The sequence below is a fragment of the Drosophila melanogaster genome, chromosome 3R, assembly GCF_000001215.4.
Source record: "Drosophila melanogaster chromosome 3R".
Classification (NCBI taxonomy): Eukaryota; Metazoa; Arthropoda; class Insecta; order Diptera; family Drosophilidae; genus Drosophila; species Drosophila melanogaster.
In genome coordinates, this window is record NT_033777.3 from 16,550,457 (window position 1) to 16,574,529 (window position 24,073).

The following is a 24,073-nucleotide window of genomic DNA, read 5'->3' on the forward strand; positions in this document are numbered from 1 at the left end:
ATTAGTATTTAAAGGCACGATAGGTCGACTAAAAAGAAAGATTTAAAAAAAACACAGCTATTACTTGAAATTGAACTAAAAAAACGTTTTTATGTAACTGGTATGTAACTGGTAGAAACAGAGGCTGGAGATGGTATTATTATTTAAGTTAACATTAAACATTTCTCGTTATCCAGGGCCTGAATGGCATCAGTGGGGAGAAGGGCGCGGCGGGCAAGCCCGGTGACAAGGGACAGAAGGGCGATGTCGGCCACCCCGGAATGGATGTCTTCCAAACCGTGAAGGTAAGTAGGAGTCCCAGCTCCGCCGCCACTTCCAGCTCTCGAAATCCGCTAAGGCTGCTGCAATTTCTGGCTACAAATTAAATAGAGTCTAACCGGATCTAAATTGCTTTGCATTCCTAGGGTCTGAAGAGATCGGTGACAACGCTGCATGGCGGCACGCTGGGCTATGCGGAGATAGTTGCTGTTAAGGTATTGCCACCACCCACTCATCAACCGTACTCTTTGCCACTTGGGCTCCCCTTTCTTTGTTATACTTTAGACGTTGGCATGGTCAAGACCATTTTTCAGGGGCCAAATGCAGATGGCCCAGAGATGGCAGCCCGTAGCATACAACAAATTATTTGCAACTTGTTGTCCTTGGCTGAATCGCTCGGTTTCTGGATTTGTCCTTCTGGTCCAGTCATCGTAGTCCTCTCGTCCTTTTACTTAGTTGTGTAGAGTTGTGTTTATTGTCTCGCTTAATTCTCGTTTGTAATGCTTTTAAGTTGTCTCCTGTCTGTTGTCCTGTTGTGCTGCTGCCTTGGCTCTTTTGTTTAAACTGCGCCATAAATTCGTTGCAACATCGTAGTTTGGTAGACTTTCCCTTCCCACTTTCTTTTCCTTTGGCAGCGGCAAGTTTTCGGACAGATCTCTTGGTAGTTTTTAATGGAATTTCCATCCTATTTGTTTCGTAGTTTTGAGTTACCCTTTAAGAACATTTAATTTGGATTATTTGCTTTTAATTTGGCTAATCTAGCTTTTGCAGCAGCTGAAACTAACTTTATTTTGATGATTTATTAACCATTGTTTTTGAATAACCCATTTGGTTTTTTAATATATTTTTATATTTACATTAAAACTTGTTGTTTTGGTTGGTATGGTTGACGCTGTAAGGACTTGCAAGAAGCAGGCGTCAATGTATCCGCTTCCACAGTCATAAAGCTGAAGGTGAGTTGTCTTGCACCTCCTTTGTCTCAGCATGTCCTGTGTTTAGTTTATATCCTGCACGAGCCCCACCCTCGGTCAACTCGACGAGAGATCCTGAGCTAATAAACATGTTTCCTCGTCCTCACAGGGAGAGCCCGGTGAGCCGGGCCCGCCAGGACCTCCGGGCGAAGCGGGACAGCCGGGTGCGCCGGGCGAGCGAGGACCACCAGGCGAAATCGGAGCGCAAGGACCACAGGGCGAGGCCGGACAGCCAGGAGTCGCAGGACCGCCCGGCGTTGCCGGTGCACCTGGCACGAAGGTGAGTTTTTGCCGGTGATTCACCGAAAATAACGTACATGAGAGAAAAGAAGAAAACCCAAACAAAAGGCGCAGATAAGGACGCACACACCCATAACAATAACGAGATTCTGGGGAGGAAGATGTCACCAGGATTAATGCATTATTTGTATCTGTTGGATAAACACGGCGACGACTTAAGTGACGCCCAGTGATTCGCTGCCATCCTGCCGGGTCGGGTCGTCCTCTTTTGTTCTGTCGACTTTCCCATTTACTTGATGTCGTTATGTTGGGTGCGGGTCTCGGGTTTTCCGCAGTATTTATCGTTTATTTATGCATTAAGGCTGTCTGACTCTCGGTTTTCCACTTAATTTCCACAATGACTCACTCACCCTCTGGCGGCTGACTTCTTTCCAGGGCGACAAGGGCGATCGAGGCGATCGTGGACTAACCACAACCATCAAGGGTGACGAGTTCCCCACTGGCATCATCGAGGGTCCGCCGGGACCAGCGGGACCACCTGGTAAGTGCCAGCTGAAGGCGCGTGTGTTTGTTTGTGCTTGCATCATCCAACAGCCACTTAACGCATTCGGATATACAGATACACAGATTTAGATACAAAGATACTTGTACAGCTCGGGCATCGATTCGATGGATCGTTCGATGAGTTTTTGAAGTGTGGCCACGCGGCTGCGGGTCGCCTAATTTATTGTCATCCGCAACTGGGAAATGCTCTCACAGCTCACACAGAGCATGGTCACATGGAACATGGAACCAATAGACCAAATGCCCCCATCCTCGATTAATAGAGCCATTGACTAGCGTGGTGTCCCATTAGATGTGCCTTTATTTTTGGTAGACTCGCCTAAATGGAAATCAGCGCGGCATCACTCGCTTTTCACATTTTTCCCCCGGTTTTTTATGACCTCACACATATTTTAAATATTTTATTCGATGACTCTGCCATATTTGGAAATTTTAAAATTTCGTTTTCCGCTGCTGCATTTTGCTATAACTTTTACGACCTTTGTTGTTTGCCCAGTTCGGACTTCAACGTCAATTAAATGCGCATAGAAATGTTGGGAGTTTGGAATTTCGCCCACAACAACAATGGAATTTCCATTCGGCTCGCTTTTATGATCCGGCCCCAACACATTTCTGCACTTTATACGAATTTAATACACGAAAATAGCCCCAAAAACATGCCGTTCCAAAATAGTTGAAACGAGCGCGGGAATCAAATACAAATCTAGTGATTCTCGTAAAAATTTGTAGACCCCGAGAACTTGTGGCACTGGCCGCAGTCGTAAAAATGCAACTTTATGTCATTTATGTTGCTTTTAGCGGCTCATTAGCATGACTACCATCGAGTTGGAGTACAACAATATGGGATTGGATGCGATAGAGTGGATTGGATTGGGTTAGTTCCCGACCTCAGTGGGACAGCTTGTACTATTGTTTTACTAGGGGCACTCAGTGCGTCCAATAAATAAGCAATCGTACGAGTTCAGGCTGATGGATGTGGTAGATGGATTGATGGTCCATAAAATTGTTGTCCGGCTGACACTGGAAATTTCTTTAACCAATTGATGGATTGCGGATTGATGGTGTTGATGATCCGTCGCTGAGGTTTTATTGGGAGAATAGAATTTTAATTTAATTTCGGTTCTGGTATTCTCTCTTTAATGCCCCACAATTACGCCCACTTGAAATTACGTTTAACACAACATTGATTGTCCATTAACCAAATTGCCTTTAAAATTAATTTATTTTAAATTACATTTTTATGTCTATGATGTCTTGCATTTAAGGACTTATCCTCGGTGAAATATCTGTTGAGGATAATGGCTTATGTTACTCTAATATACAATAACCAGACCAAAATTATTTTTTTTTTATTTATACAAAAGGTGTGAAAATCCAATGTGAATCGTACTTTATTTATTATTTAAGTTTTCCGTGATTGAGTACCCCTAGTGCCTTTGAGCATTCGTAGGTCAGCAAGCAACGCCATCAATTAAGCGCTTTGCTGCGGTTTGAGCAGCCCGCATCATTACGAGTACCCACGCCCATCTGCCCCTCCGCCCATCCACCCTTCGGTGTCGCCCCCCACCCCCGTGCCACTTACCCCTCGTCCACTGTCCCTCCTTTCCACCAACTTATCAGTGGCTGGCATCAAAGTGCTTCGATGTCGCAGTGGCATTTCGATGTGATTGCGATGACGATGCTCGTGTTGCCGGCCCATTGTTGCTGGAGTTCTTGCTGGAAGATCTGATGCTGCGATATCTGTCAGCAGTAGCAGTTGCAGCTTCAGTTGCATTCGATTACTTCCGCCGAGCTGTAGGCTCGAACTCCATCCACTTTTCCCTGGTGCGTTGATGGACACGAAATTGCAATTTATTTTTCCCCAAATTCAGCGACAAGAACCGGGCTACCCAGGGGACACTACTTCGGCTTGATTTGAATAAATGGAACGTCATTTGTTTCCGGCATTCCCAGCGTCTGGTCTCGACGGCTCTGCTCCGTTTGGCTTGGCCGGGCCATTCCTGGCTTATCTTATCGGGTCCGTAATTAGTTAAGATTTCTTTGTGTGTGGACTTGGCAGCCCATGGCAATTGGATGTGTCGCCTTCAGGCGGAAAATGCCGGTCCATTTCGTCTCGGCAAATCACAGTGCGGGCAGCAGAGCTGGCTGGCAAAAAACAAAAGCAATAGCTCCAGCTGTAATATCAAAAAATTCAATTTATTTCATGATTTATTTGAATTTCATTTCATTTGGTTTTTTGCCTGATTGCATTGCGTCTTCGGGCAGCTTCCGTTCTATGAAATTAAAACTTATCTCGGGCATTTCATCTGCCAGCGCAAACAAAATAAACACTAAGCCGCCCGACCGGCAATCCAATATCCTGTACACTATAAATCCAAAATTCAGCTTGGATCCTGACTGCTCTGGCTGGCTATAGTCTGTGTATATAGTTTTTATAATGTTTGTTGCAATTGTCGACTGAAATGCTTAACGTTGAATTATGCATGCATAAATAGAAAACTTCAGGCCAGACAATAGGGCTTGCGGACAAATGCTTTATAAACAAATGGGAGGCGACATCGGAGGATCTCTCTGTGCTGGCAGGACCGGTAAATTTATGCTCTCCGCAGGACGAGGTCCTTTTGCGTTGAACAGCAATTTTACGAACTTAATAAATTCACTATATCTTTCATGCCCTCGCCCATTTTGACAAGCCGCACAATTGGATTTATCTACGATATGAGACCCCTCCCTTCTCTCTGCTGTTGGCTGCGCAAATGGTCTGGTTTAATGGTCATGCCAAACAAACCAAAAACAAAAAAGGCAATTTCTCATTATTCTAACTAAACAGGTTGGTCGTCGGCCGCACAGTGGGCCAAAGTTCAGAATATAGCCATCGCGGCTTAGGAACAATGCACGCAAATTGAGCGAATAGCCCCGCGTTTAGCTAGATTGTAAATTCTAAGGTTCTTATGATGAGCGCAAATTGGATTTGCTGCAAGCAGGAGCTGGGGTGTTTGCTCCATATACACAGATCCAATTTCTGCCCTACTTCAACGGAGAATGCTAGTCCTTGGCGGTGGAAAAAATAAGGTCTGTTTTTGCAGATGCCAGCAAAAGTGCAGCTTATGCATATTAAATTGTTATTCTGCATCTGTTTGCATTCCAATTTCAATTGCATCGGAGTGACGTCGAAGGGAAAGTTATGGCAATGATAGATATATACATTGGTATATGTACATAGAATACCATTAAATGGGTCAAGTCGTTGACCGTCATTAGCATAGGATGAAGCTGGGGCCTTGAGCAATATTTGCCACCGACCATTTACCATTAATTTGCGACCACTGTGAACTCGGGGCATTTCATTCACTGGCGATAAACAATTTGCATTGCCAACTAAGCCCCGACCATCGTTAAACCATCAAGAGCCTGTCCGTCCCTTATCATCAACCAGTTGAACAAATTGCTGACCAAAACCAACAAAATCAGGCATAAGGGGTGTAGCGGGAAGGCGGCATTATTGAGCTCTCGGTGCTGTATAATTACAAAGACCACGCCCACTGTTTGCACAACACTTGCGGGCGGATCCGAATCTGTATCTGTATCTGTATCTGTATCTGTGTCTGTACTTTATATATATATATAGTGTGTATATCTGTGTATCTGTGTAACCGAATATATTCATGGTATTGTTTGCTCGCATTTTGAAATCTGTCACTAGAAGCGATTCGCTGAAATTAACATTTTGTGAACAGGTCCGCCTGGAGAACCGGGAGCTCGAGGAGAACCGGGACCCATTGGACCTGCAGGACCTCCCGGCGAGAAAGGACCGCGCGGCAAACGGGGCAAGCGGGTGAGTAATCAACACGCCACAAAAAGCTGAACAAAACAGGAAAAAAAAAAAACGAAAAAAAAAACCTGATTCCACTCGATTTTTAATTAGAAACTCAACGGCGCAGGCCGTAAATTGAGTTCGAAAACAAGAAGTGTATTATCATGTAAATTACTTTTGTACAAATGCGTGGGCGTGTGCGTTAATTTTATGCTAATCTGTAAATACTAGTGACGCCGCGGGTGTAAATATCCACATATATATGCCTACATAATATACCAACATAGAAGGGTAAGCCCGAAACTTGTCCTTCCGCATGGTTTCACCTGCATGTTGGCAGTCGGTGTAATGAGCATGTTTACACGGCTGCGGAGAACGTGTTACTTAAACTCATTACAGCAAATGCGAGTCCTGCCTGAGATACAGTTACCAGTTTTGTGTGGAGCGAAACTTTGACGAGCTGCCAAAGGGAGATACGAAAAATAAAAGTATATGGCAGATACTTATACTTCTGCCAACAACACCCCCCCAAAAAACTATGTATTCCGCCTGCTAATCTGGTCTCCAGATTTTTGGCGGCGCCTCCCTGGAAATACTTGTCCCATATCGAAGGCATTTATCTAGTACTATCTCGTCGTTATGGTTCTGCCCCCCAAGAAAATGTCAACAGTTCCTAAGATACTTAACATTTTTATTGGCACTCCAAGTGGCGGCAGCTGTTGCCGCCCTTTTGACGTGTTGATGGATGCGCGATTCTTTGGGGCGATGGCGGATGGAATTCTCATTTCATTTCGCTGCCTTTCTTTTTTGCGCATATATGAATATGTGTGGCCAGCACGTGTTTGTGTGCGCCATGAAAAATGCATAAGCGCCGCCGGCGAAGCTGCTACGCCACGGATGAGTTTCCTCGCATCCAGCTGGGGGTTTGGCTTCGGGTTCCATTCCATTCTGTTCTGTTCTGTCTGCTCCGCTCCGTTATGTGTTTATGTATTATGCTGCTCAACCAGTGCGCAAACATTTGCGCATTTTGCCCATTTTCACGTAGCCAACTGGTAGATGGGGGGTTCCAAGGAAAGCGTTCTGATTATTGTGCAGCAAAGTCAAAGTCACGGCAGCCGCTGTTGCCTTCGTTGTTGCTGCTTTTCTAAAAACGCGTAATGCCAAAAAGAAACGACGGCAGGCATTTGGCCAATACAAACCGACTTCCAATACGCCCAGCAGCGAAACAACAAACGGAAAACGCGGCGGCAACGTGCTGAACTTCTTTTATGGGTTCAAAGCCAGCGAGGGTAGATTCAGCAGTTAATGGCAAAGAAAAGCTTACCAGATAGTATGATGAGAAGCAAAAAGACATTAAAGAATCGAGTTGGAAATGAAAGCATGAGCGTTATCTAGAGAAATAGCTCTGGAAGGAATATTAATTTCATTTATATGAATAAACTCTTTAGACTTAATATATTAAATGTACATTCTGCGTATGAGCAAAATAAACAAATTTCTAAAGTTTTAAACAAAGAAAATCTGCAATAATTCCACCACGTAACAGAAGGCAAAAATGTCAAGCTTTCAAATGAATATAGACAAAATATTTCACTAGCACGTTGGCATTAAATCCATTTAAAGAGTTGAGCACAGGCTTTAGTAAGAATATTTAAATTCCAGTCCAATTGCGAAAGCTACACGTTTGCAGACAAGAATTTGGAATGCATTTTTTGTCCAATGGAAAATAGTTTTCCGAAATAAGAAAACTTATTAAGCATTTCATAAAACTTTTCAATCTTTCCCAGCTGCCAGGCGGCTAGCGAGTTTCAATGAGCCGATTATATTGAGCCCCCCGCACACTGGAAAGTTCCCCAATCCAGCGAGCTGCAGCAACGTGATGTCAAAACAAATGAAAGTCATAAGCAAACGGCTTCTGCCTGTGGGCCGACTTCTTTGGCAAACAAACAAAAGTTTCGGCAACAACAGATATAACTATATATTCGCACTCATGCGCCGCACCGCAGGCAGTGCAAGGCATAAAAAATGATTTGCAACAATTGCCGTCATCTTTGGTGGAAACGTGACGCCCTCCAAGCAGCTAGTTGATTTTTCATCGATCGATTTCCCTGCGAAAAGAAATGCCCCTTTATTCAGGCAGGCCTACGAAAATAATGATAATTATGTGAGTAGCTGGAGCTGCATCGGTGGGAATTGTTTCGCTGCATTTCCCAAATTTGGCCCATTGGGAGGTGAACAACACTACCATAATTAGTTCAGCAAATCGTAAAAAGTGTCTGGCCTATTTTTGAAAAACATATATCCATTGCTCGCTAACAGCATCTGGTTTGGCTAAAACCATTTTCCAATTTTTCTCCTGTTTTTTTTTTTTGTGTTATTGCCTGGCCGTCGGCGTCATAAAAAAAGCATAACGCAATTGCTGGCATTATAAATTTGACATGTTATTTTCGTCGCCTCGTCAGAATAAAATGCTCATATAGATTGCCACATACCAGGGGCGAGGTGTGGTGGTAAGACGAGGGGGGATTCTGATGACGGGTTGGCATATGAAATGAATTCGATGTGTGTAGTGAGGCGTGAGGCAGCATTGTACAAGAAGCCGATGATTTTGTGCCCTATATTCAGAGCGAAAACCAATGGGCAATGGGCAAACTAAGCCCAGTGACAAATGCAAAGTAAGTCAGCTGTCAGAAAAATCCATGAATAATCCGGGCAGCTACGAAAGTTAAATGCCCCTTGGCTATAGGGTATCCAAAAAAGATTTCTGCCCGCAGCACAAACATGAATTTTACGAGCGGGCATCGTATTAAAAATTTAAATTAATATTAAAGCGACTGTATCATGGCTCGATTTAGCAGTTGCAGATTTGCACTTTCCGCATCCATATATCCCGGATTAATAAAGTTGAAACGATAAGTCAGTTGGGGAGTCTGGATGGTGATACGGATGGTGATGTGGATGTAGGTTAGCTGACAGCAATCTCAGCCAGAAGAAACTGTTTGTGAAGCGTTTATGTCAAATTTATGCTAATGTATTTTACAATCGTTGCTCAGCCAAGGCCCATGTCAAGTTTGTTGTCTTTTGGGCCCTTCACATCAGCATAAATTTAACACCCCACCCGCGATGGCTTTCCTTCGCTTTGCTTATCAGCCAAAAAGTTTTCCCAAGCCGGCTGCGACTTTGTCTAAGTAAATGGAGTCATAAAAATTGCGAAAGTCGCAAAAAATAAAAGAGGAAAACTTGTCAATTCGCTACACGTCACACGGTCTCCGCCCCGATGGAAATGCGATCCCAGAAACTGTGCAGAAGAAGAGCTTGGCACACTTTCCTCGGCAAATCAAAGACTTTAGGTTGCTTACACGGAAATCCAAATGGGCCAGGACCTTTTCGTGCAAGTGTGTGTCTGTATTCTGTATGTATGTACATCCGTACACATAACTTCATGTCTGCCACTCAAAGGGTTCATCGCTGTGGCTGCCACTTGGCCAATTCGTTGGTTGTCGGGTGTTGCCTAAACGACGCAATAAGCTTAGCACTTTCACCACCGAACTCCGGATCCTGGGCTCATTGCCTGGATTTTCATTGCTTCAGCTTGAGTGGAGATGACTTTCTCTTTCACCGTTCCTTTGCCGATATTACCCGATTTTCTGATTTTCCGATTTGATAAGAGCCAACCAGCCCAAATGGCTCGCCAGCAATGTGGATGTGTGCTTACGTCATTGTTCATTGAAATATGCGCCGCATGCAAATTTCGCCTTCTTTGTGCCCAATTTTCCAATTTTCCTTGTCTGCGGCAATTATTTGCGGTCAGCGTCCATATATCTTATATTGAATGCGAGAGAAGGCCCGATTGTGTCCGGGCCTGAAAAGCCGGCAAAAAAAAAAAAAAAAACCCGGTCAAGCGTGGGACACGCCGCAGGACACGCGTGGGTGGGTACACATACATGGATGTACTACACATGTACATGCATGCATGTGGGTGTGCGGGTAATGTCCTGGCCCCAAGGGTGTGCGTAACTTTTATTTTATGGCCGCTGATGATGAGAGCGTTGCGGGAGTCACAAGAGCGATTGAATAAAGAAATCCGGGCTCACCCACGGAATCAGGAACGCGACGACAATGCCCTCTGACCCCCAATGCCCCGCCCACTGAACTTCCTTTCCTTTGCCATCCCACTCCCAATTTCAACCGAGTTAGTCGGCCTCATAGAAATTTATAGGCACGCGTGTTACATTGACGTGGGTTTGGGGTCGCCAGCACTGGAAATCCGAGAGGGGGGCTGGATGTGTTTGTGGGGTTTTGGGTGGCTGTTGGGTTAGGGAGTGAAGAATGCGTAATGAGATGGAGAAAGTGGGATGGGGAGCTGTGCATGCAAAAGTAGCAAAATTATACGAAACCAACGCGATCTGCCAACCTAAAAACCAAACAACCAACCACACAAATGCCAACTGCTGCCATCTTGGCATTGATGTGGAACTGTTGTCGTCGAATACGATGGCAAGGAGCAACAGCAACAGCAGCGGCAGCGGAGGCAAAACGACGAAATCTTTAACAACGATTTCCCTAAATACTTCCGAATTTCATACATATTACAATATCACGGCAACCGGAGAAACCGCAGCTACATTGTTAGGGGCGAAACGAAATCACGCGAAATTTTTACAAGAGGACTTGACTTCCTCCTTTTGAGCTTGGCACAGTGGGTGTTGCGAATGGAATTCTACACCCCAATGAATTTTCTATAAATAAAATATCTTCTCAAAAGACGAGAATATATGTAGGGATTTGATTTTGAAAACGACGCTTATAAACTGAAAATTAATGCTTTATGAATGACAAAGGTGGAAGAAAGGTAATTGGGTACTTTACTTTTCATTATGATAGTTTAGTTCATTCTTGTACTTCGAAATGCCAGTTATAAACTCAAAAGTATTCATTTATGAATGTCAAAGGTGAAATGTAATTGGGTATTTTACTTTTCGTGTTGATGGAGTTATGATAGTTTAGCTCATAATTGATCAAATAAAATTGCTTGAGCTGGATTTATTTTTCGGAATAAATAAAGATTTCGTTTCAGTGGGCTATTTAATACTAGTTCCGGAGCTGGAGTAACAAAGTTTATCAGTACTTATTTCATAACTTGGGAATAGAAAAAAAAAAAATGTATTTTTATAGGCCTGGCAGAGTTGGGAGATCGAAATCTGTAATCGCTTCCGTATTTGTAATTTTTATGATAGTTTTACAGTTTATCTACTCTATAAAGACTGTGTTGCATAACGAAAGCAATCTCAGATTGTTTATATTGCAGTTCCGCCTTCTATCGCCCAAATCGCCCATTGTAATCGGTATCAATGCGAGGCGGAACGTATTACGAATTTAATGCGCTCGCGTACTTCCAAAGAACTTCCCCTCGACCACCGTCGAATATTTTGTAAACTTTTGCGGCGAACGCGCAACGCATTACACGCCATGAAGTGCCGGGATTTTGGCCGGAGTTTACGGAGTATACGGAATATGTGGGTGTATGTGAGCCGGAAACGGGCTGCAAAACTTTCACCTCAGGTGGTGGGCGGATGGGATGATGGGCGGAATGGGACGCATAGTCGTTCAGTGCGCTTTTTTCCGCCATTTCCCGCTCCCACTGGCTGTTGTTATGGCTCGGGAAAAATATGAAATTTCTAAAGAGGGAAAAACTGCCGGAGAAAATGAAAAATTGTGAAAAATATGCGCGCACGCAGGGCACCAGCGGCACATGTTGTACTTGAAGGCGAGTATCCCGATGAGGTCCCGTCCTTCTGCCCCCTGGTACTACGACTTGGTCCTTCTGGTCGCCATCCTGCCATTCGCCGTTCTATCTGGTTCGCATTCAGCGACATCCGCAAAAGGTCGCGTCGAGATCAAAATGATTTTCAATTTAACGCGTTTACGTGCGGCCATTTGTCTGTTTTCCTTCTCGGGTTTCCTGCCAGCTTTAAATGTAAAAACTTCACCGGATGCATACTGGGAGAAATCCAGACGTAACGACATACCATCAGAGATGGGGCAATTAATTTACAATTACAATTTACATTGACAACTAAAACGTACGCAAAAAAAAAGGTGCTGCGCCCGATAGCATGCAGTTAAAAAACGCCATGACTGCGGAATTGGAAAATTCATTTGCCTCGTCATTTGTGCGTTAAATTGGAAGGCGTTTGTGCAAATATTTTCGATATTTACGCATAATTTAAGAGGACCTTCCCACTCAAATAGATATATCTACATATACTCGTATGTGACGGTGTTTGGGTGCTTTGAAAATTAAATTCTACCCGAGGCGCTCGCCCGCACAAATATTGATACATTCTAATGGATTTCCTTAGACACACATACTTACGCCCCCGCAAGCCGATTGGTTTTTGGGCTCTCGAAAAGGCAGAGGCTGAAACACAGTGCGTTTTTATTCTGATTTTTTTTTCCATCGGATATCGTAGTTAGACAGCTGCGCCAACATTCGTCCTTGCGAGCCGGGCCCCACAAACATCTGCCCAATTCACTTGCCGCTTTCCACATCTGTATCTGTATCTCTTATTTATGTTATTTATCTGCCTTATCTGCCGGCAGTTGGCTTTAAAAGCCTTTAAACCCCGACTGCGTTTCCTTTGGCGTTACTGGGTTTTGCGATCATCGATTTACTGGCCGGCGGGGAAATGTGGGCACGTAAGCCCTCAAAGTGTCCCTTAATTACAGCAGACGGCAAACGTTAAGCACTCGGCTTTAATTCAAATCGCTTTAATTGCTCTACAAATGGCCAAGGCAGAACGGAGAAGGAAACCCTGGTGGATTCCCCTTATTCCGCATTAGGAACAATGTGCTAAAGTTGCTAACAAAGCGCCAACTGACGCAGAAGCTGGCATCCTTGCACACACACACGCAGGAGGCACACACCTGCTCAGCAGCCACATGCAGATCAGAGCTCCTGGGGCAAAAAGAAAATGGCAAGAGGGAAAAAGTTGAAATTGGGAAGTGCATTTGCGGCGAAAAGGAAGGGACTCCTGCCTTACCGTCCTTAGACCACAGTTATCTTTGCCGCCTCGTCCTTTTGTCTGTCGCCATTTCGCAGGACGAACAACTTGTGCATATGCCAAGCCACATCCTGTCCGTATAAGTGTGCGTTAAGCGCTTACATTGTTATGCCTTCTCGCTGATGCCGTTGTCCTTATGCTGTTTTGCTGTTGTTGCCGGGTTTTAATAACTGTAAGTACGCCACTTCCTGTGACAGAAGAAAATGTAATTGTTGCACATGCCCGGGCATGCCGCAAGGAAATTACACTTCCACAATGACAAAGATATAGACACAGATACATATGCAAGTACAGTTGCAGATACAGATACAGGATCAATTGCGTAATGCCTGGATAGAGGTGAACAACTGAACGTAATGCATATGCACAATCAAAGGACTAACCGGATACTCTCAATCTGATTTCCTGCAGTACTACTAGGAGAGCAATTTTCCTTATTTCCACGAAGGACTCAGCTTTAATGCCAAGCTGAGGCCCATTTTATTTCCAACTGGTTTGGGGCCCAAATGCGATTGAATATTTCAGCAAACGACAAGTGTGTCTATTTACTTGAGCCACATGTGTAAGTGGTTTTCCGTATTTGCCTTTATTCCAGCCATTTTCCATGGCTCCTTAACATATTCCGCTGCACTCGTTGTTTTAGCGGGAGTTTCCCTTTTATGTCGCTTAGCATTCGCCTAATAGGGGTTTTTGTTTGGGTGCAATGCGGTCTGAATGCCCCCGCCTTCCAAAACTTTTGGTAATTTCCCGTCAGCCACAATGCACTGAGGAAAAGCACTTCATAGACAAGAAAGCCTTTACAATGAATGACTTAATAAGGCATAGCTACTATAAGTGTCTTCCTTAGTTATAAAAAATTGTACTAAAATTGCAGCCATTAAACTTATGAAACCTTTACCTTCTGACTATTCAGGCTAAATCCCGATTTAAGACATTAATTTCGAATTGCTTTACCCTGAGCAGTGCACGTTTAAGCCCCATCCAAAACTTTGGACTTTATGTATTTTTTGGGGCTTGCCTGGTTGTCTGTGCCTTGCAAATTTGCCCCGAAGCGTGCACATTAAACCACCAAAAAAACACGGCTAAAAAAAAGAGAATTAATTGTCTTTCGCAATGCACTCACTCACTTACACACACATGCGCGCACACAATGGCAAGGGCCAAAGAGCACCCACACACTCGAACGGGGGGCACTCACACATAGGCACTCGAAGCACGTATAGAAGTCGCTGTCGCTGACTTGACTTTATTTTCGACTCTCGTAAAGCCCCGTACGAGCCTGAGTTCCACGGGTTTAAAGATTTTCTATGCAGCCATTGTCTCAACGGGATGCGAAGTGTGGGCGACGGGGAGATGGTGGTGGTGCGATGGCACGGATGCTCCAACTTGCACTTAACACAATTTCGTGGCACACAAAAGACTTTCGCTGCGGAACAGCCACCAGAACACGCCGCACCACCACGAAAACCACCCCATCCCCATCCGCATCCCAATCCCAATCCTCTCCTGTGGGCGAACTTTTTTTCCTTACCTGCGAATTACGCGCCGCTTTTGTTTTCCCCATCAAAGCGTGTGGAACGAGCGCGTGCAACGCCTCGGGCGGTGCCACGTGGCATAAATTAATCTTCCCACTAAATTTGCCATCTTCTCTTCTCCAACCCTTGCACTCACACACGCACTTGTAATGCGCGCAGATATTCGGACCCGGAGGCACCAAAATAGACGAAGACTACGACGATCCGCCGGTGACACTGTTGCGAGGTCCACCTGGACCGCCAGGAATCGCTGGAAAGGATGGACGCGATGGACGGGACGGCAGTAAGGGAGAACCTGGTGAGCCAGGAGAGCCCGGATCTTTGGGTCCACGAGGATTGGACGGACTGCCCGGTGAGCCGGGCATCGAAGGACCACCGGGACTGCCAGGATACCAGGGTCCACCAGGAGAAAAGGGAGATCGCGGTGATATAGGCCCACCGGGATTAATGGGTCCCCCGGGCTTGCCAGGTCCTCCAGGTTACCCTGGCGTCAAGGGGGACAAGGGAGATCGTGGTGACTCGGTAAGTACTGTCTGAGTTCAGTTCTTGAAGGATGTATGCTATCTAGCTATCGTGACCTTACACCACAATCGGAATCCTATTTTGAGCATGAATAATCCGAATTCCCTTACAGTACCGCAAAATGCGTCGTCGCCAGGATGACGGGATGTCCGATGCCCCCCACATGCCCACCATCGAATACGTAAGCCACAGTATTTCAACCACCACCTTGTGGATTAATCCAAACTGATGTAATTTCCTTCGCAGTTATATGGCCCCCCGGGACCTCCAGGACCCATGGGTCCGCCAGGACACACCGGCAGTCAGGGAGAACGCGGCTTGGACGGTCGCAAGGGGGATCCGGTAAGAGTCAATAGGCCAGATATTTCCAGATTTGCATCTCTACATCTGTTTTAAATCTCGTTGGCAGGGTGAAAAGGGACACAAGGGAGATCAGGGACCTATGGGTCTGCCGGTAAGTGGCAAAATAGCGAAAAGTTTAGCCCGTAATTATAATGAAATAATATAATTGCAGGGTCCGATGGGCATGAGAGGCGAGTCAGGACCTTCTGGACCCTCTGGAAAGGCTGGCATACCGGTAAATTTCAATTGAACACTGGAAACCCGTGTTGTTTGGCTTTTATTTTGTTACATCACCAAAATTGGGGCTATTATCCCGCTTAGCTAATCGTAACCCTCCTGGCTTTTGTTACTTTCGTACTCGTGGATCTCGTTACTAAACGTTTTGACTAACCAAATTATGTGTTCTCATCTCTCTTTCTTTTTCTACTTGAAACAGGTGTGGGGCGACTACTAATACTAGTTAAAAGGCAGTCCCTATTAAAAAATATAACCAGCACTCATTGCGCCAAAGTCGAAATGAAATGCGACTTGAAATAAAACCATTCAAAACTCACGCACACGCACACCCACGCCAGAACACACTCATACACACAATCGAACAGCAAGTCCTTAAGATGAAAAACTCAATTTAATCAAAGCAAAACAATGTTCAAAGTTAAGAGGCCGCGCAACGCTTGTCAAATGTGCTCAGTTAACGTCTATACATAGATATATATAAATTTGTATATGACAGGCGTACTACTATATGTATATCAATTTGTACAAAACGCACCCATGTACAGAAAATCAAATTCGAAATAGCAGCATGTCAGTGCCGTGTAAGCAAATCAATTGGTTGCACAAGGCAAAGAACCGAAAACCCCCTCCACTCAACCCGCATGAGAAAAAAATTAATATTCATATCATTTAAAATGCCCCAAGAGTCAAATAAGTATTTATGTATACAATCAAATAGCGCAAACATACGTGTGTCTACAGAAGCGTATTTACAAACATCAATCAATCGAATCAACTAACACACACTTTGAACCCAAACCCACACTAACATGCATACTCACTCCCACTCCCACACAACCACACACACACACACACATCAAACAGTTGTACAACAAACCAACTAACAAATATGCAATGCAAATATTTTAATTGCATTTCATTCGCCGCCGTTCTATGCGAAGCAATTGCTACAGGAGCAGGAAAGCCGCTTGAAAATGCATAAATCATACGCACCGTGGTACGTGAAAACACCATGCGATGGGATGTACTGAATTTCAAGTGCTTCCCCGAGTGCAAAGCAATAATTTCTGGATTATGACGAAACCAAGTCGCAATCATCGGCAATTAGCCATAAGTGACTTAATTACTTGCTTAATCAGATTATTCTTAACAATTGAACCGAATGACTCCGTGCCACTTATGCTGCGTCTGCTCCTGCTGCATTTTGCATTGTCTTAGGTGCCGTCCATGGGCTATGTCTGAATATTCGAATAGAACTCGTTCATACAAAGCATTATTGCCAAAGCTTCGATGTGAAACACAAGGCTAAGGGCAGAAATCCCATAAGTGTTTGTTTAAATAAGGAATTGTGCTAATTAAAGGTGTCGAAACAAAAGAATTGTAAGATATTTTCATTCAGAACTCTCTTGATGTCTACAATTAATAAGTACAGTTTAGTTACTTATACGCAAGCACACAAAATCCACATAAAAGAGGTTTATACATACACGGTAACGTACTCTAATATCGATAACAAAGAGCTATTCAAACCAATTGTGCATATTTTTCAGTGTTAATGAACACAACTTCAATAAACAAGCAAATGTGCAGAAACTAGTTAGGCGAAAGATGAATTCTATAGTCGATAACTGATGCTTTTCAATTGAAACCCAAGCTTGAAAAAGCTTCGAAACTGGAGATTTTCTCCTGAAATGCGAAATAAAAAAACAATAAATACATAATCTTACCACAAGTATGTATCCTATTGGTTTCATGGACATCTCAAACAATGTAACGCAAAACAATTCTATTTATACAACAACAAAAATGAATGCATAAATTAAAATTTACGAGTAACTGCAGCATTTTCAATTTCAACGCTCAAACTAGGCAAAGGACGAATAAAACGGCCTGAAAATCAAACATAATCAATGCAAATGAAATAATGCCATGGAAATATGATAATAAAAGTATATATACGAGTATATATACTGCCATTTGACGGCCTCAGCCCTGCATATTTTCGCATAAAAGTTGAATGTGAATTATCGAATATGCAAATGGCAAATGGAAATGTTTGCAGCTTTAATGTTTACTCAAACGGCAAACGGCATCGAAAATCAGAAAGAATATGTCAATTTGTTTTCAATTAGATGTGTCTCGTTGTTGTAATAATCCCAAATGGAAAACAAAATACACAAGCAAATTGCATGTCAATTTTCATTTAATCCACTAAATGTCAAACAACCCCAAATGTGTACATAAGCGGTAACGGTAAAGAACGTAACTTAATCGTAATTAATTATTAATTTTTTCTATCCCTTTTGACCTCTCAACGTGTTTACTTGCATCTAGCTATGTCTTTATATAGATACTTGACATCTGTACTATCTCTAGATTCTCTCACTTAATAACTACGAACTCAACTTTCTCGATCAATAGGCTAGAATAATGAATTGTGTTTTTGCGATTAAAACCTAACATTAACTCAATAAATAACTATATCTTATATGGGTAGACGAACGAAAGGTTAAACCCCTAATAAGCCGCTAATTTTAAGTGTAAATTTGTTAATTACCCAATAAACATGAGGAGTTTGCAAACGGACAAAAAATATACAAATAAATATATATTTACGTGTATTTATGTCTATATTCATGCATATACCAAAATGTCGATGTTCGAGTGCATTATCCCACAACAAACAAAAAATGAAATATTTTTATCCGTGCTGCTGCATTTCAAATGTATGATTCGAATGAAATTGAAACGAATGTGAATTCTGGTAATCTGGTACTTTGCCGTGGCATGTGTGCGAACTCAAACGGCGAACGTTCGATGGAATGACTAGAATGACCGAATTGTATAATGGCTAAACGAAACTAACATAATTTTCGAATTAATTATGCATTTCCAATAAAGTGATGGTTTTTTACTAAAACAATGTCCGCAGGACATCTAATGCTTATTTTCGAGGCAGTATTTCCACTTCACGCCGCCGAGCTAACCACACGCTTTTCCCATTCTCTTGTTTTTCTTTCATTTGCTGCAGGGTCCTCCGGGCTTGGATGGCATGAAGGTATTTTCCGCAAAACAGCCGTTGATGTGAAAACAATATGGTAATAACCGATCTGTTTTTTGTTTTCTGTATTCGCAGGGCGCCCAGGGCGAGACGGGACACAAGGGTGAGCGCGGGGATCCGGGACTGCCGGTAAGCAACTGCAGGAATTACCTGCCCGTAGGATATTTCCGTAGAAAGTGCTCTTCTACTCCGTGTGGTCGCTAATTTTAAATAATACGTGTATTCTCTTTCTCCATTTTTATTGTTTTTACCTCTGTTTGCATGCGTATCTCTCTTTCTTGGCGTCGTTCACTACCTATATGCACAACTCTCGAACACCCCTCAACCACTTTCGACCTCTGACCCCCTGACAACACCAACCTCCCACCCCATTCACCCCGTTAAACACTCGAACACACCTCCGGATAATCGAAACAAAAGGGCACGGATGGCATTCCCGGGCAGGAGGGGCCACGCGGGGAGCAGGGCTCCAGAGGGGATGCCGGCCCGCCCGGCAAACGGGGACGGAAAGGAGATCGCGGTGACAAGGGCGAGCAGGGCGTGCCCGGACTGGACGCCCCCTGCCCCCTCGGCGCCGATGGGCTGCCGCTGCCCGGCTGCGGATGGCGGCCGCCAAAGGTTAGCATGCGTTATTCGTTATCGACTAAGAGCCATCGAAAATCCCCATTCCCTAACTCCTATCTTGCACAGAAAAAAACTAATAAATCGGGAATATATCTGTCATAGTCTCGAGTTTTGAATTGTAACTTTAAATCATAAATCCCACGCATATCTTGGTAGTTATTTTAAGAATCGAATTTTCTTTTATAAAAGATTTAAAGTTATTAACATTGGGATATCTACTATATCCTCTCGCCTTAGTGCTTCTTTGAGAAAATAAACTATTGATTTGCCTACTTGAATGGCCTACAATTTAAATAGCTCCTGAAGGATTGACTTGAAGCATTACATAATTTTTTTCTGTGCAACCCCAATTGGCTGTCGGAAAGTTGATCGTTGGAACTATTGCATGCACCACTCGTGGCCTCCATCTACTTGGTAGAGTATCTTGTTGTTGTCCAAGTTGGTTAACTAACTTTTGCTTTCGCACAAACACTCACACTCTCACTAACACCAACACACTGGGATACACACTCGCACAACCACGAACACACAAAAACACACGAATACCTAACACAGGAGCCAATCATCTCGACGCCCGTGCACAAGGATTATTTGCCCGATGTAACGCAGCCGGAAAGCAACACCAGCGATTACGAGCAGGAGGAGGAGGAGGACGACGAACAGGCGGAGGATAATGAAAACGAATATGATGAATATCAGGATAATTTGCATAACAATGAGTGAAAAAAGGAAGCAGTCAGCCAGCCCAGTAAATGGCAAACACAGGCGCATAAAGGCGAACAGACCCTAAGAACCAACGTCCTTCCTACCTACCACCATGCACCATCAACAGCAGAGACACCACCAACACACAGGCACTTGCACTGGTACAGAGACAGGCTCACGCACACCGACACAGACGACTAGTTAAGCATTTCCGATTTCCGCTACGAGTCCTGGCTCTGTTTCGCTCTGTTGACATTTGCAATTAGCGCTAACAAATGCCAAGTGGCTGCTGCGTCTAACGGTTCTGCAAAGTAGATGCTATTAGCATACTCTATCTCTGTCCTTAACCCTATTCCTCACTCACTCCCTCTGCCTTACGCACACGCGCACGCACACAATTATCCTTTGGTTTGGCTAACACACACGCTGGCTTAGTTTGGTGACGGGTCCTGGCTCTCTCTACCATTACAACCATCTCTATCACTCTCGCTGAAATTCGCTCATCCAACTGCGGCCGTTTCTGGCTGAACTTCTGTCTCGCCCCTAGCAGGAAAACTGGCAGGCCTGGCTCAAGGACGAGCTAAATGCGCTGCAGCATCCGCGCTCAAAAAACTAATTGCCAGCGACCACCCCTCGGCGGCTGCAGCAAAGGAGTGGCCCGGCAATATCCACATCCATCTAAGCGCTTTGGTTATAATTTTAGTAACTTGTTATTGTTAAATGTAGACATCGAACCGAGCTATAGCTGCTACATCCATTGCATAAAAACATCCTATCATAAGCACTGTATAATCTGTATCTGCATCTGTGCCAAATTGCTCCAGGTTGCCTCCAGTTCGGCGTTTCCGGCCCCTCGACGTCGCAACCTTTAATTATAGTTTTACCTTACCTACTACTATATAAATTGTATCCACTACAGCTGTATCGAATACTTTAAGCAAGAAATAAAACCAGCTATTTTTACAACAACAAAAAACACTATTTAAAACGAAAATTAAAAAATAAAAACCGATAAAATGAAATGATATTTTTTTTTGGAATGGGTCTTATAAGCACGGCTTTAAAAAACATGATATCTCACAGTAATCGGTGAGTTTCACATCTTTTTGAAATCAAAGTAAGCCCAAATCAAAAGCAATGTTCCGCATGAGGCCAGATATTAAAAATTTTTACATTGAGCGTGGTGTGGCGTACACCGAAGATCGCGAGGTTGTGCGACAGCTGACGATCTCCGGGAGTAGGCGGTTTTTGAAGTACCAGCTCCTGAAGTACTTCTCGATTTTCGGAAAAGTAGAGAAACTCCATTGGAAAAAGAAAAAAAGATCGGGATCGGTTCTTTTTTATGAGGCTACCCATGCGGCAAAGGCTTTGTATTGTACTAAGCACACTATCGATGGACATGATCTTTATTTACAGGCCAGCACCTCCTGGCACCCAACGCCGGTGGAGGAATCAGGAACTCTTTCTGCCTACGATCTACCCATTACCGATGACATTTGGTGGAAAGTGCTCGATTATCTATCACTAAATGAACGTCTCAACTTTGCCGCCAGTTGTGAAAGATTCCAGGCGATCTACGAATTGGATTCGCATCGGATCAATCATGTTCTTAATATGAAGGACGTTTGCACACTGACCCACCGGGTCATTAAAAGATTGATGCTGCTATCAGGAAAACACATTCATTGTGTAACAGGTGGCCCGCTTCATCCGAATTGGCCGTATTTGACCGAGTTTGTGCAGCTGTTGGGTGTAAGCTGTCCCAATCTAACAGAGCTAAGCTTCTTCAAAATTTCTGTCAGCCTAGCCCACATGACTCACCTGTTCGATGGTGCCAATGGGTTGATTAATATTACCAACATATCCTTGAGGCGTTGTAACCTGAAAGATGCTCACATTTACTGCTTGCAGATGCTATCGAAACTAAAGAGTCTGGACATCAGAGAAAACTTTAGTATTAAAGGCGACAGTTTAAAATCTCTGCCAATTTCCTTGGAGATTTTAAATGTTTCAGGATGCGTAGATCTGTCGCCCAAGTGTCTAATCCAACTTGCGGCCCTGTCGCATCTCCGCGAACTGCGCTGCCCTGGCATTGTCAAGTTTGCGAAAGATAATGAGCTGTACGGACGGCTCGCACATTACTGCCCCATGCTCGAGGTTCTCGAGCTTACCGACTTCATGAATGTGATACAGCTGGGCGGTCTGTCTCGTCTCCACACCTTGGTTATTCACTCTTCCGCCCAGCTTGACTACCATGTGAATAACGTGCTGCTTACGTCGATCGCGGAATCGTATTCGCTGCGCCATCTAGAGATTCTGGATTCTTTTGGACCTATGTCGGATACTTCCTTCGATCTGAGTATTTTCTCCCAGCTTAAAGAACTGCGGACCCTGATATTACATAATCAGAACTTTACAACGCTACACCTAATGGGATTGCAAAAACTGTCTACCTTGGAGTTTCTGGACCTGAGTGGCTCGCCCAATCTGTCCAATGAGGTCGTTGCGAAGTTGACCAAATCGCTTAGCGGACTGCGCCGGTTGAAGGTTGATTTCTGTCCTCTTATCACACGACAATTAACCAAGATCCTAGAAGGGAATCCTAAGCTTCAAGTAGACTTTTAGGTTCAGCTGCGGCTCAACAACAATGTTTTTATATCTATCCTGCTTTCTTTGTAAAATGTAAATTTGTATTGGCCTAACTTTATATTGGACCCGTTGAGCTTATGTAATAAAGTGCTCCGGTCATGTTTTTGACAGAATACAAAGCAAAAACAACGCTTTTCTTTTTCTTAAATTTTTAGTGTCAATAAGCATATACAACAATAATGAATTACTCTTTTAAAAGCTTAAGGTGCTTGACATATTTATGAACCGTGTCCTTAACATAAGGTTTCAAGGCGATGCAGGTTGGGATATTTTCGGGCTGTTCGATCCACAACTTGTGTTTAATCTCGTTCTCCTTTAACTTTTCACTGAGCTTGACCAGAGCACTCTCATCTTTGGCCTGAAAAAGTGTAATACTTTAATTCCATCTCTTTGATTGAAAATACACAAATATTAAGATTTTGAAAAGAAAGTAAAGTGTTGTAGAAGTCCTATGATATACATTATTTAAAATATAAACCCATTTCATTACCTCCAGCACCACTTTGTGCATATTATCCAGATCGTTCAAGTAGGCCACAGTGTCGGCGTCCTCGGAATTCAAGTGAATGACGGCGGCTGTGGCATGGCAACTCTGAGCGATCACCGCCCCCAAGGGCCAACTAAGGGCGGAACGCAAGTCGCTGCGAACTACAATATACTGTACAATATTACTCATGTTCTGTGAAATATATGAATTCCGAAATGTGTTTACTTTTTTTGAGTTAGGGATGTGATAAAAATGTAAAAATATCAATACATCGATATTTTTCTACAAATATTTTTATGGGTACGTATCTTACCAATGTATATCAACACTCAAATATTTAGATATTTTAATGCTCACGCTAAAAATAGATATAACCTTGACAAAATGCCGTAAATATATAAGCAACTGGTCGAGTAATTTGAATAGTAGCTTGGAAAATGGTCATCAGTGTGAACACCCCTTACGTAAAATGTAAAAATACGAGTACATTCGCAGCTTCTGCACCAGGTGGCGCCACTTCCGCGCGCGAAACCAAAACAGTTAAAACTGACATAGATGTATAATGTATAAAACACGGCCTTTTGTTTATTATGGGATACTGGTTTATTTTCCGGGAGCTACCGTGCTTTAAAATATACTACGAATAAATATAAAAGGAAATTAATGCATAGTAAATGGCACTTCAACCAGATTTTTCCAAGACTATGATTTTTTGAGGTTATTGTTAGGTAATGCTTCCTTAAAAGCATTCCACTACGCAATGACCTATTTCCACAACTAATTTACTCATTTTGGCATACGGTGTTATCGGTAGAGTATTAAAGTATCTCTCCATGGCGCTGTTCAGCTAAAAGCACTAATCCATAATTTTCATAAATTGTCTGGCATACATACGTTGATTGTATCGCACCTGATGCGAATGTATGGTATGTGTAAGTATGTTGAGCTTCGAGGCGAATTTACACACCCGCCACACCCACTAAAAAAAAGATATTTGAAG

At 43.5% G+C, this 24,073-nt stretch overlaps 3 protein-coding genes across 14 annotated transcripts in view; 2 read left to right on the forward strand and 1 right to left on the reverse strand.

The window, feature by feature from the left end:
• Positions 1-20,907, forward strand: part of CG42342 (uncharacterized protein) — a 68,594-nt gene extending 47,687 nt beyond the window's left edge. The window contains exons 4-18 of one of the 12 annotated variants that reach the window (NM_001202305.2): positions 177-284; positions 405-473; positions 1,158-1,211; positions 1,339-1,509; positions 1,905-2,010; positions 5,771-5,868; positions 14,606-14,968; positions 15,081-15,149; positions 15,215-15,310; positions 15,378-15,422; positions 15,483-15,545; positions 18,579-18,605; positions 18,684-18,737; positions 19,029-19,226; positions 19,788-20,907. In NM_001202305.2, coding sequence (NP_001189234.1) covers positions 177-284; positions 405-473; positions 1,158-1,211; positions 1,339-1,509; positions 1,905-2,010; positions 5,771-5,868; positions 14,606-14,968; positions 15,081-15,149; positions 15,215-15,310; positions 15,378-15,422; positions 15,483-15,545; positions 18,579-18,605; positions 18,684-18,737; positions 19,029-19,226; positions 19,788-19,955 — 1,689 coding nt within the window. In that variant the 3' untranslated portion in view covers positions 19,956-20,907. Of the gene's footprint in view, positions 1-176; positions 285-404; positions 474-1,157; positions 1,212-1,338; positions 1,510-1,904; positions 2,011-5,770; positions 5,869-14,605; positions 14,969-15,080; positions 15,150-15,214; positions 15,311-15,377; positions 15,423-15,482; positions 15,546-15,746; positions 18,523-18,578; positions 18,606-18,683; positions 18,738-19,028; positions 19,227-19,787 lie in introns of those variants that run through there. The other 11 variants (NM_001144589.3, NM_001275712.1, NM_001260212.2 and 8 more) reach the window with 11 other exon arrangements.
• Positions 20,908-21,058: 151 nt separating this feature from the next.
• CG14891 (uncharacterized protein) lies at positions 21,059-22,702 on the forward strand. The gene has a single exon (NM_142303.4). It carries the CDS (start codon positions 21,075-21,077, stop codon positions 22,560-22,562), a length of 1,488 nt encoding a protein of 495 aa, NP_650560.1. The 5' UTR covers positions 21,059-21,074; the 3' UTR covers positions 22,563-22,702.
• A 20-nt stretch (positions 22,703-22,722) lies between these two features.
• CG14903 (uncharacterized protein) lies at positions 22,723-23,296 on the reverse strand. The gene is made up of 2 exons (NM_142304.2): positions 23,077-23,296; positions 22,723-22,944 (listed from the first exon to the last, which is right to left on the reverse strand). The coding sequence occupies exons 1-2, from the start codon at positions 23,260-23,262 to the stop codon at positions 22,771-22,773; spliced, it is 360 nt and encodes a 119-aa protein (NP_650561.1). The 5' UTR covers positions 23,263-23,296; the 3' UTR covers positions 22,723-22,770.
• Between the last annotated feature and the right edge of the window lie 777 nt (positions 23,297-24,073).

Coding starts and splice junctions, on each gene's coding strand:
- CG14891 (NM_142303.4), top strand. CDS start 21,075: ATGTTCCGCATGAGGCCAGATATTAAAAATTTTTACATTGAGCGTGGT.
- CG14903 (NM_142304.2), bottom strand. CDS start 23,262: ATGAGTAATATTGTACAGTATATTGTAGTTCGCAGCGACTTGCGTTCC. Junction 22,945..23,076: donor TGCACAAAGTGGTGCTGGAG/GTAATGAAATGG, acceptor ACACTTTTTCAG/GCCAAAGATGAGAGTGCTCT.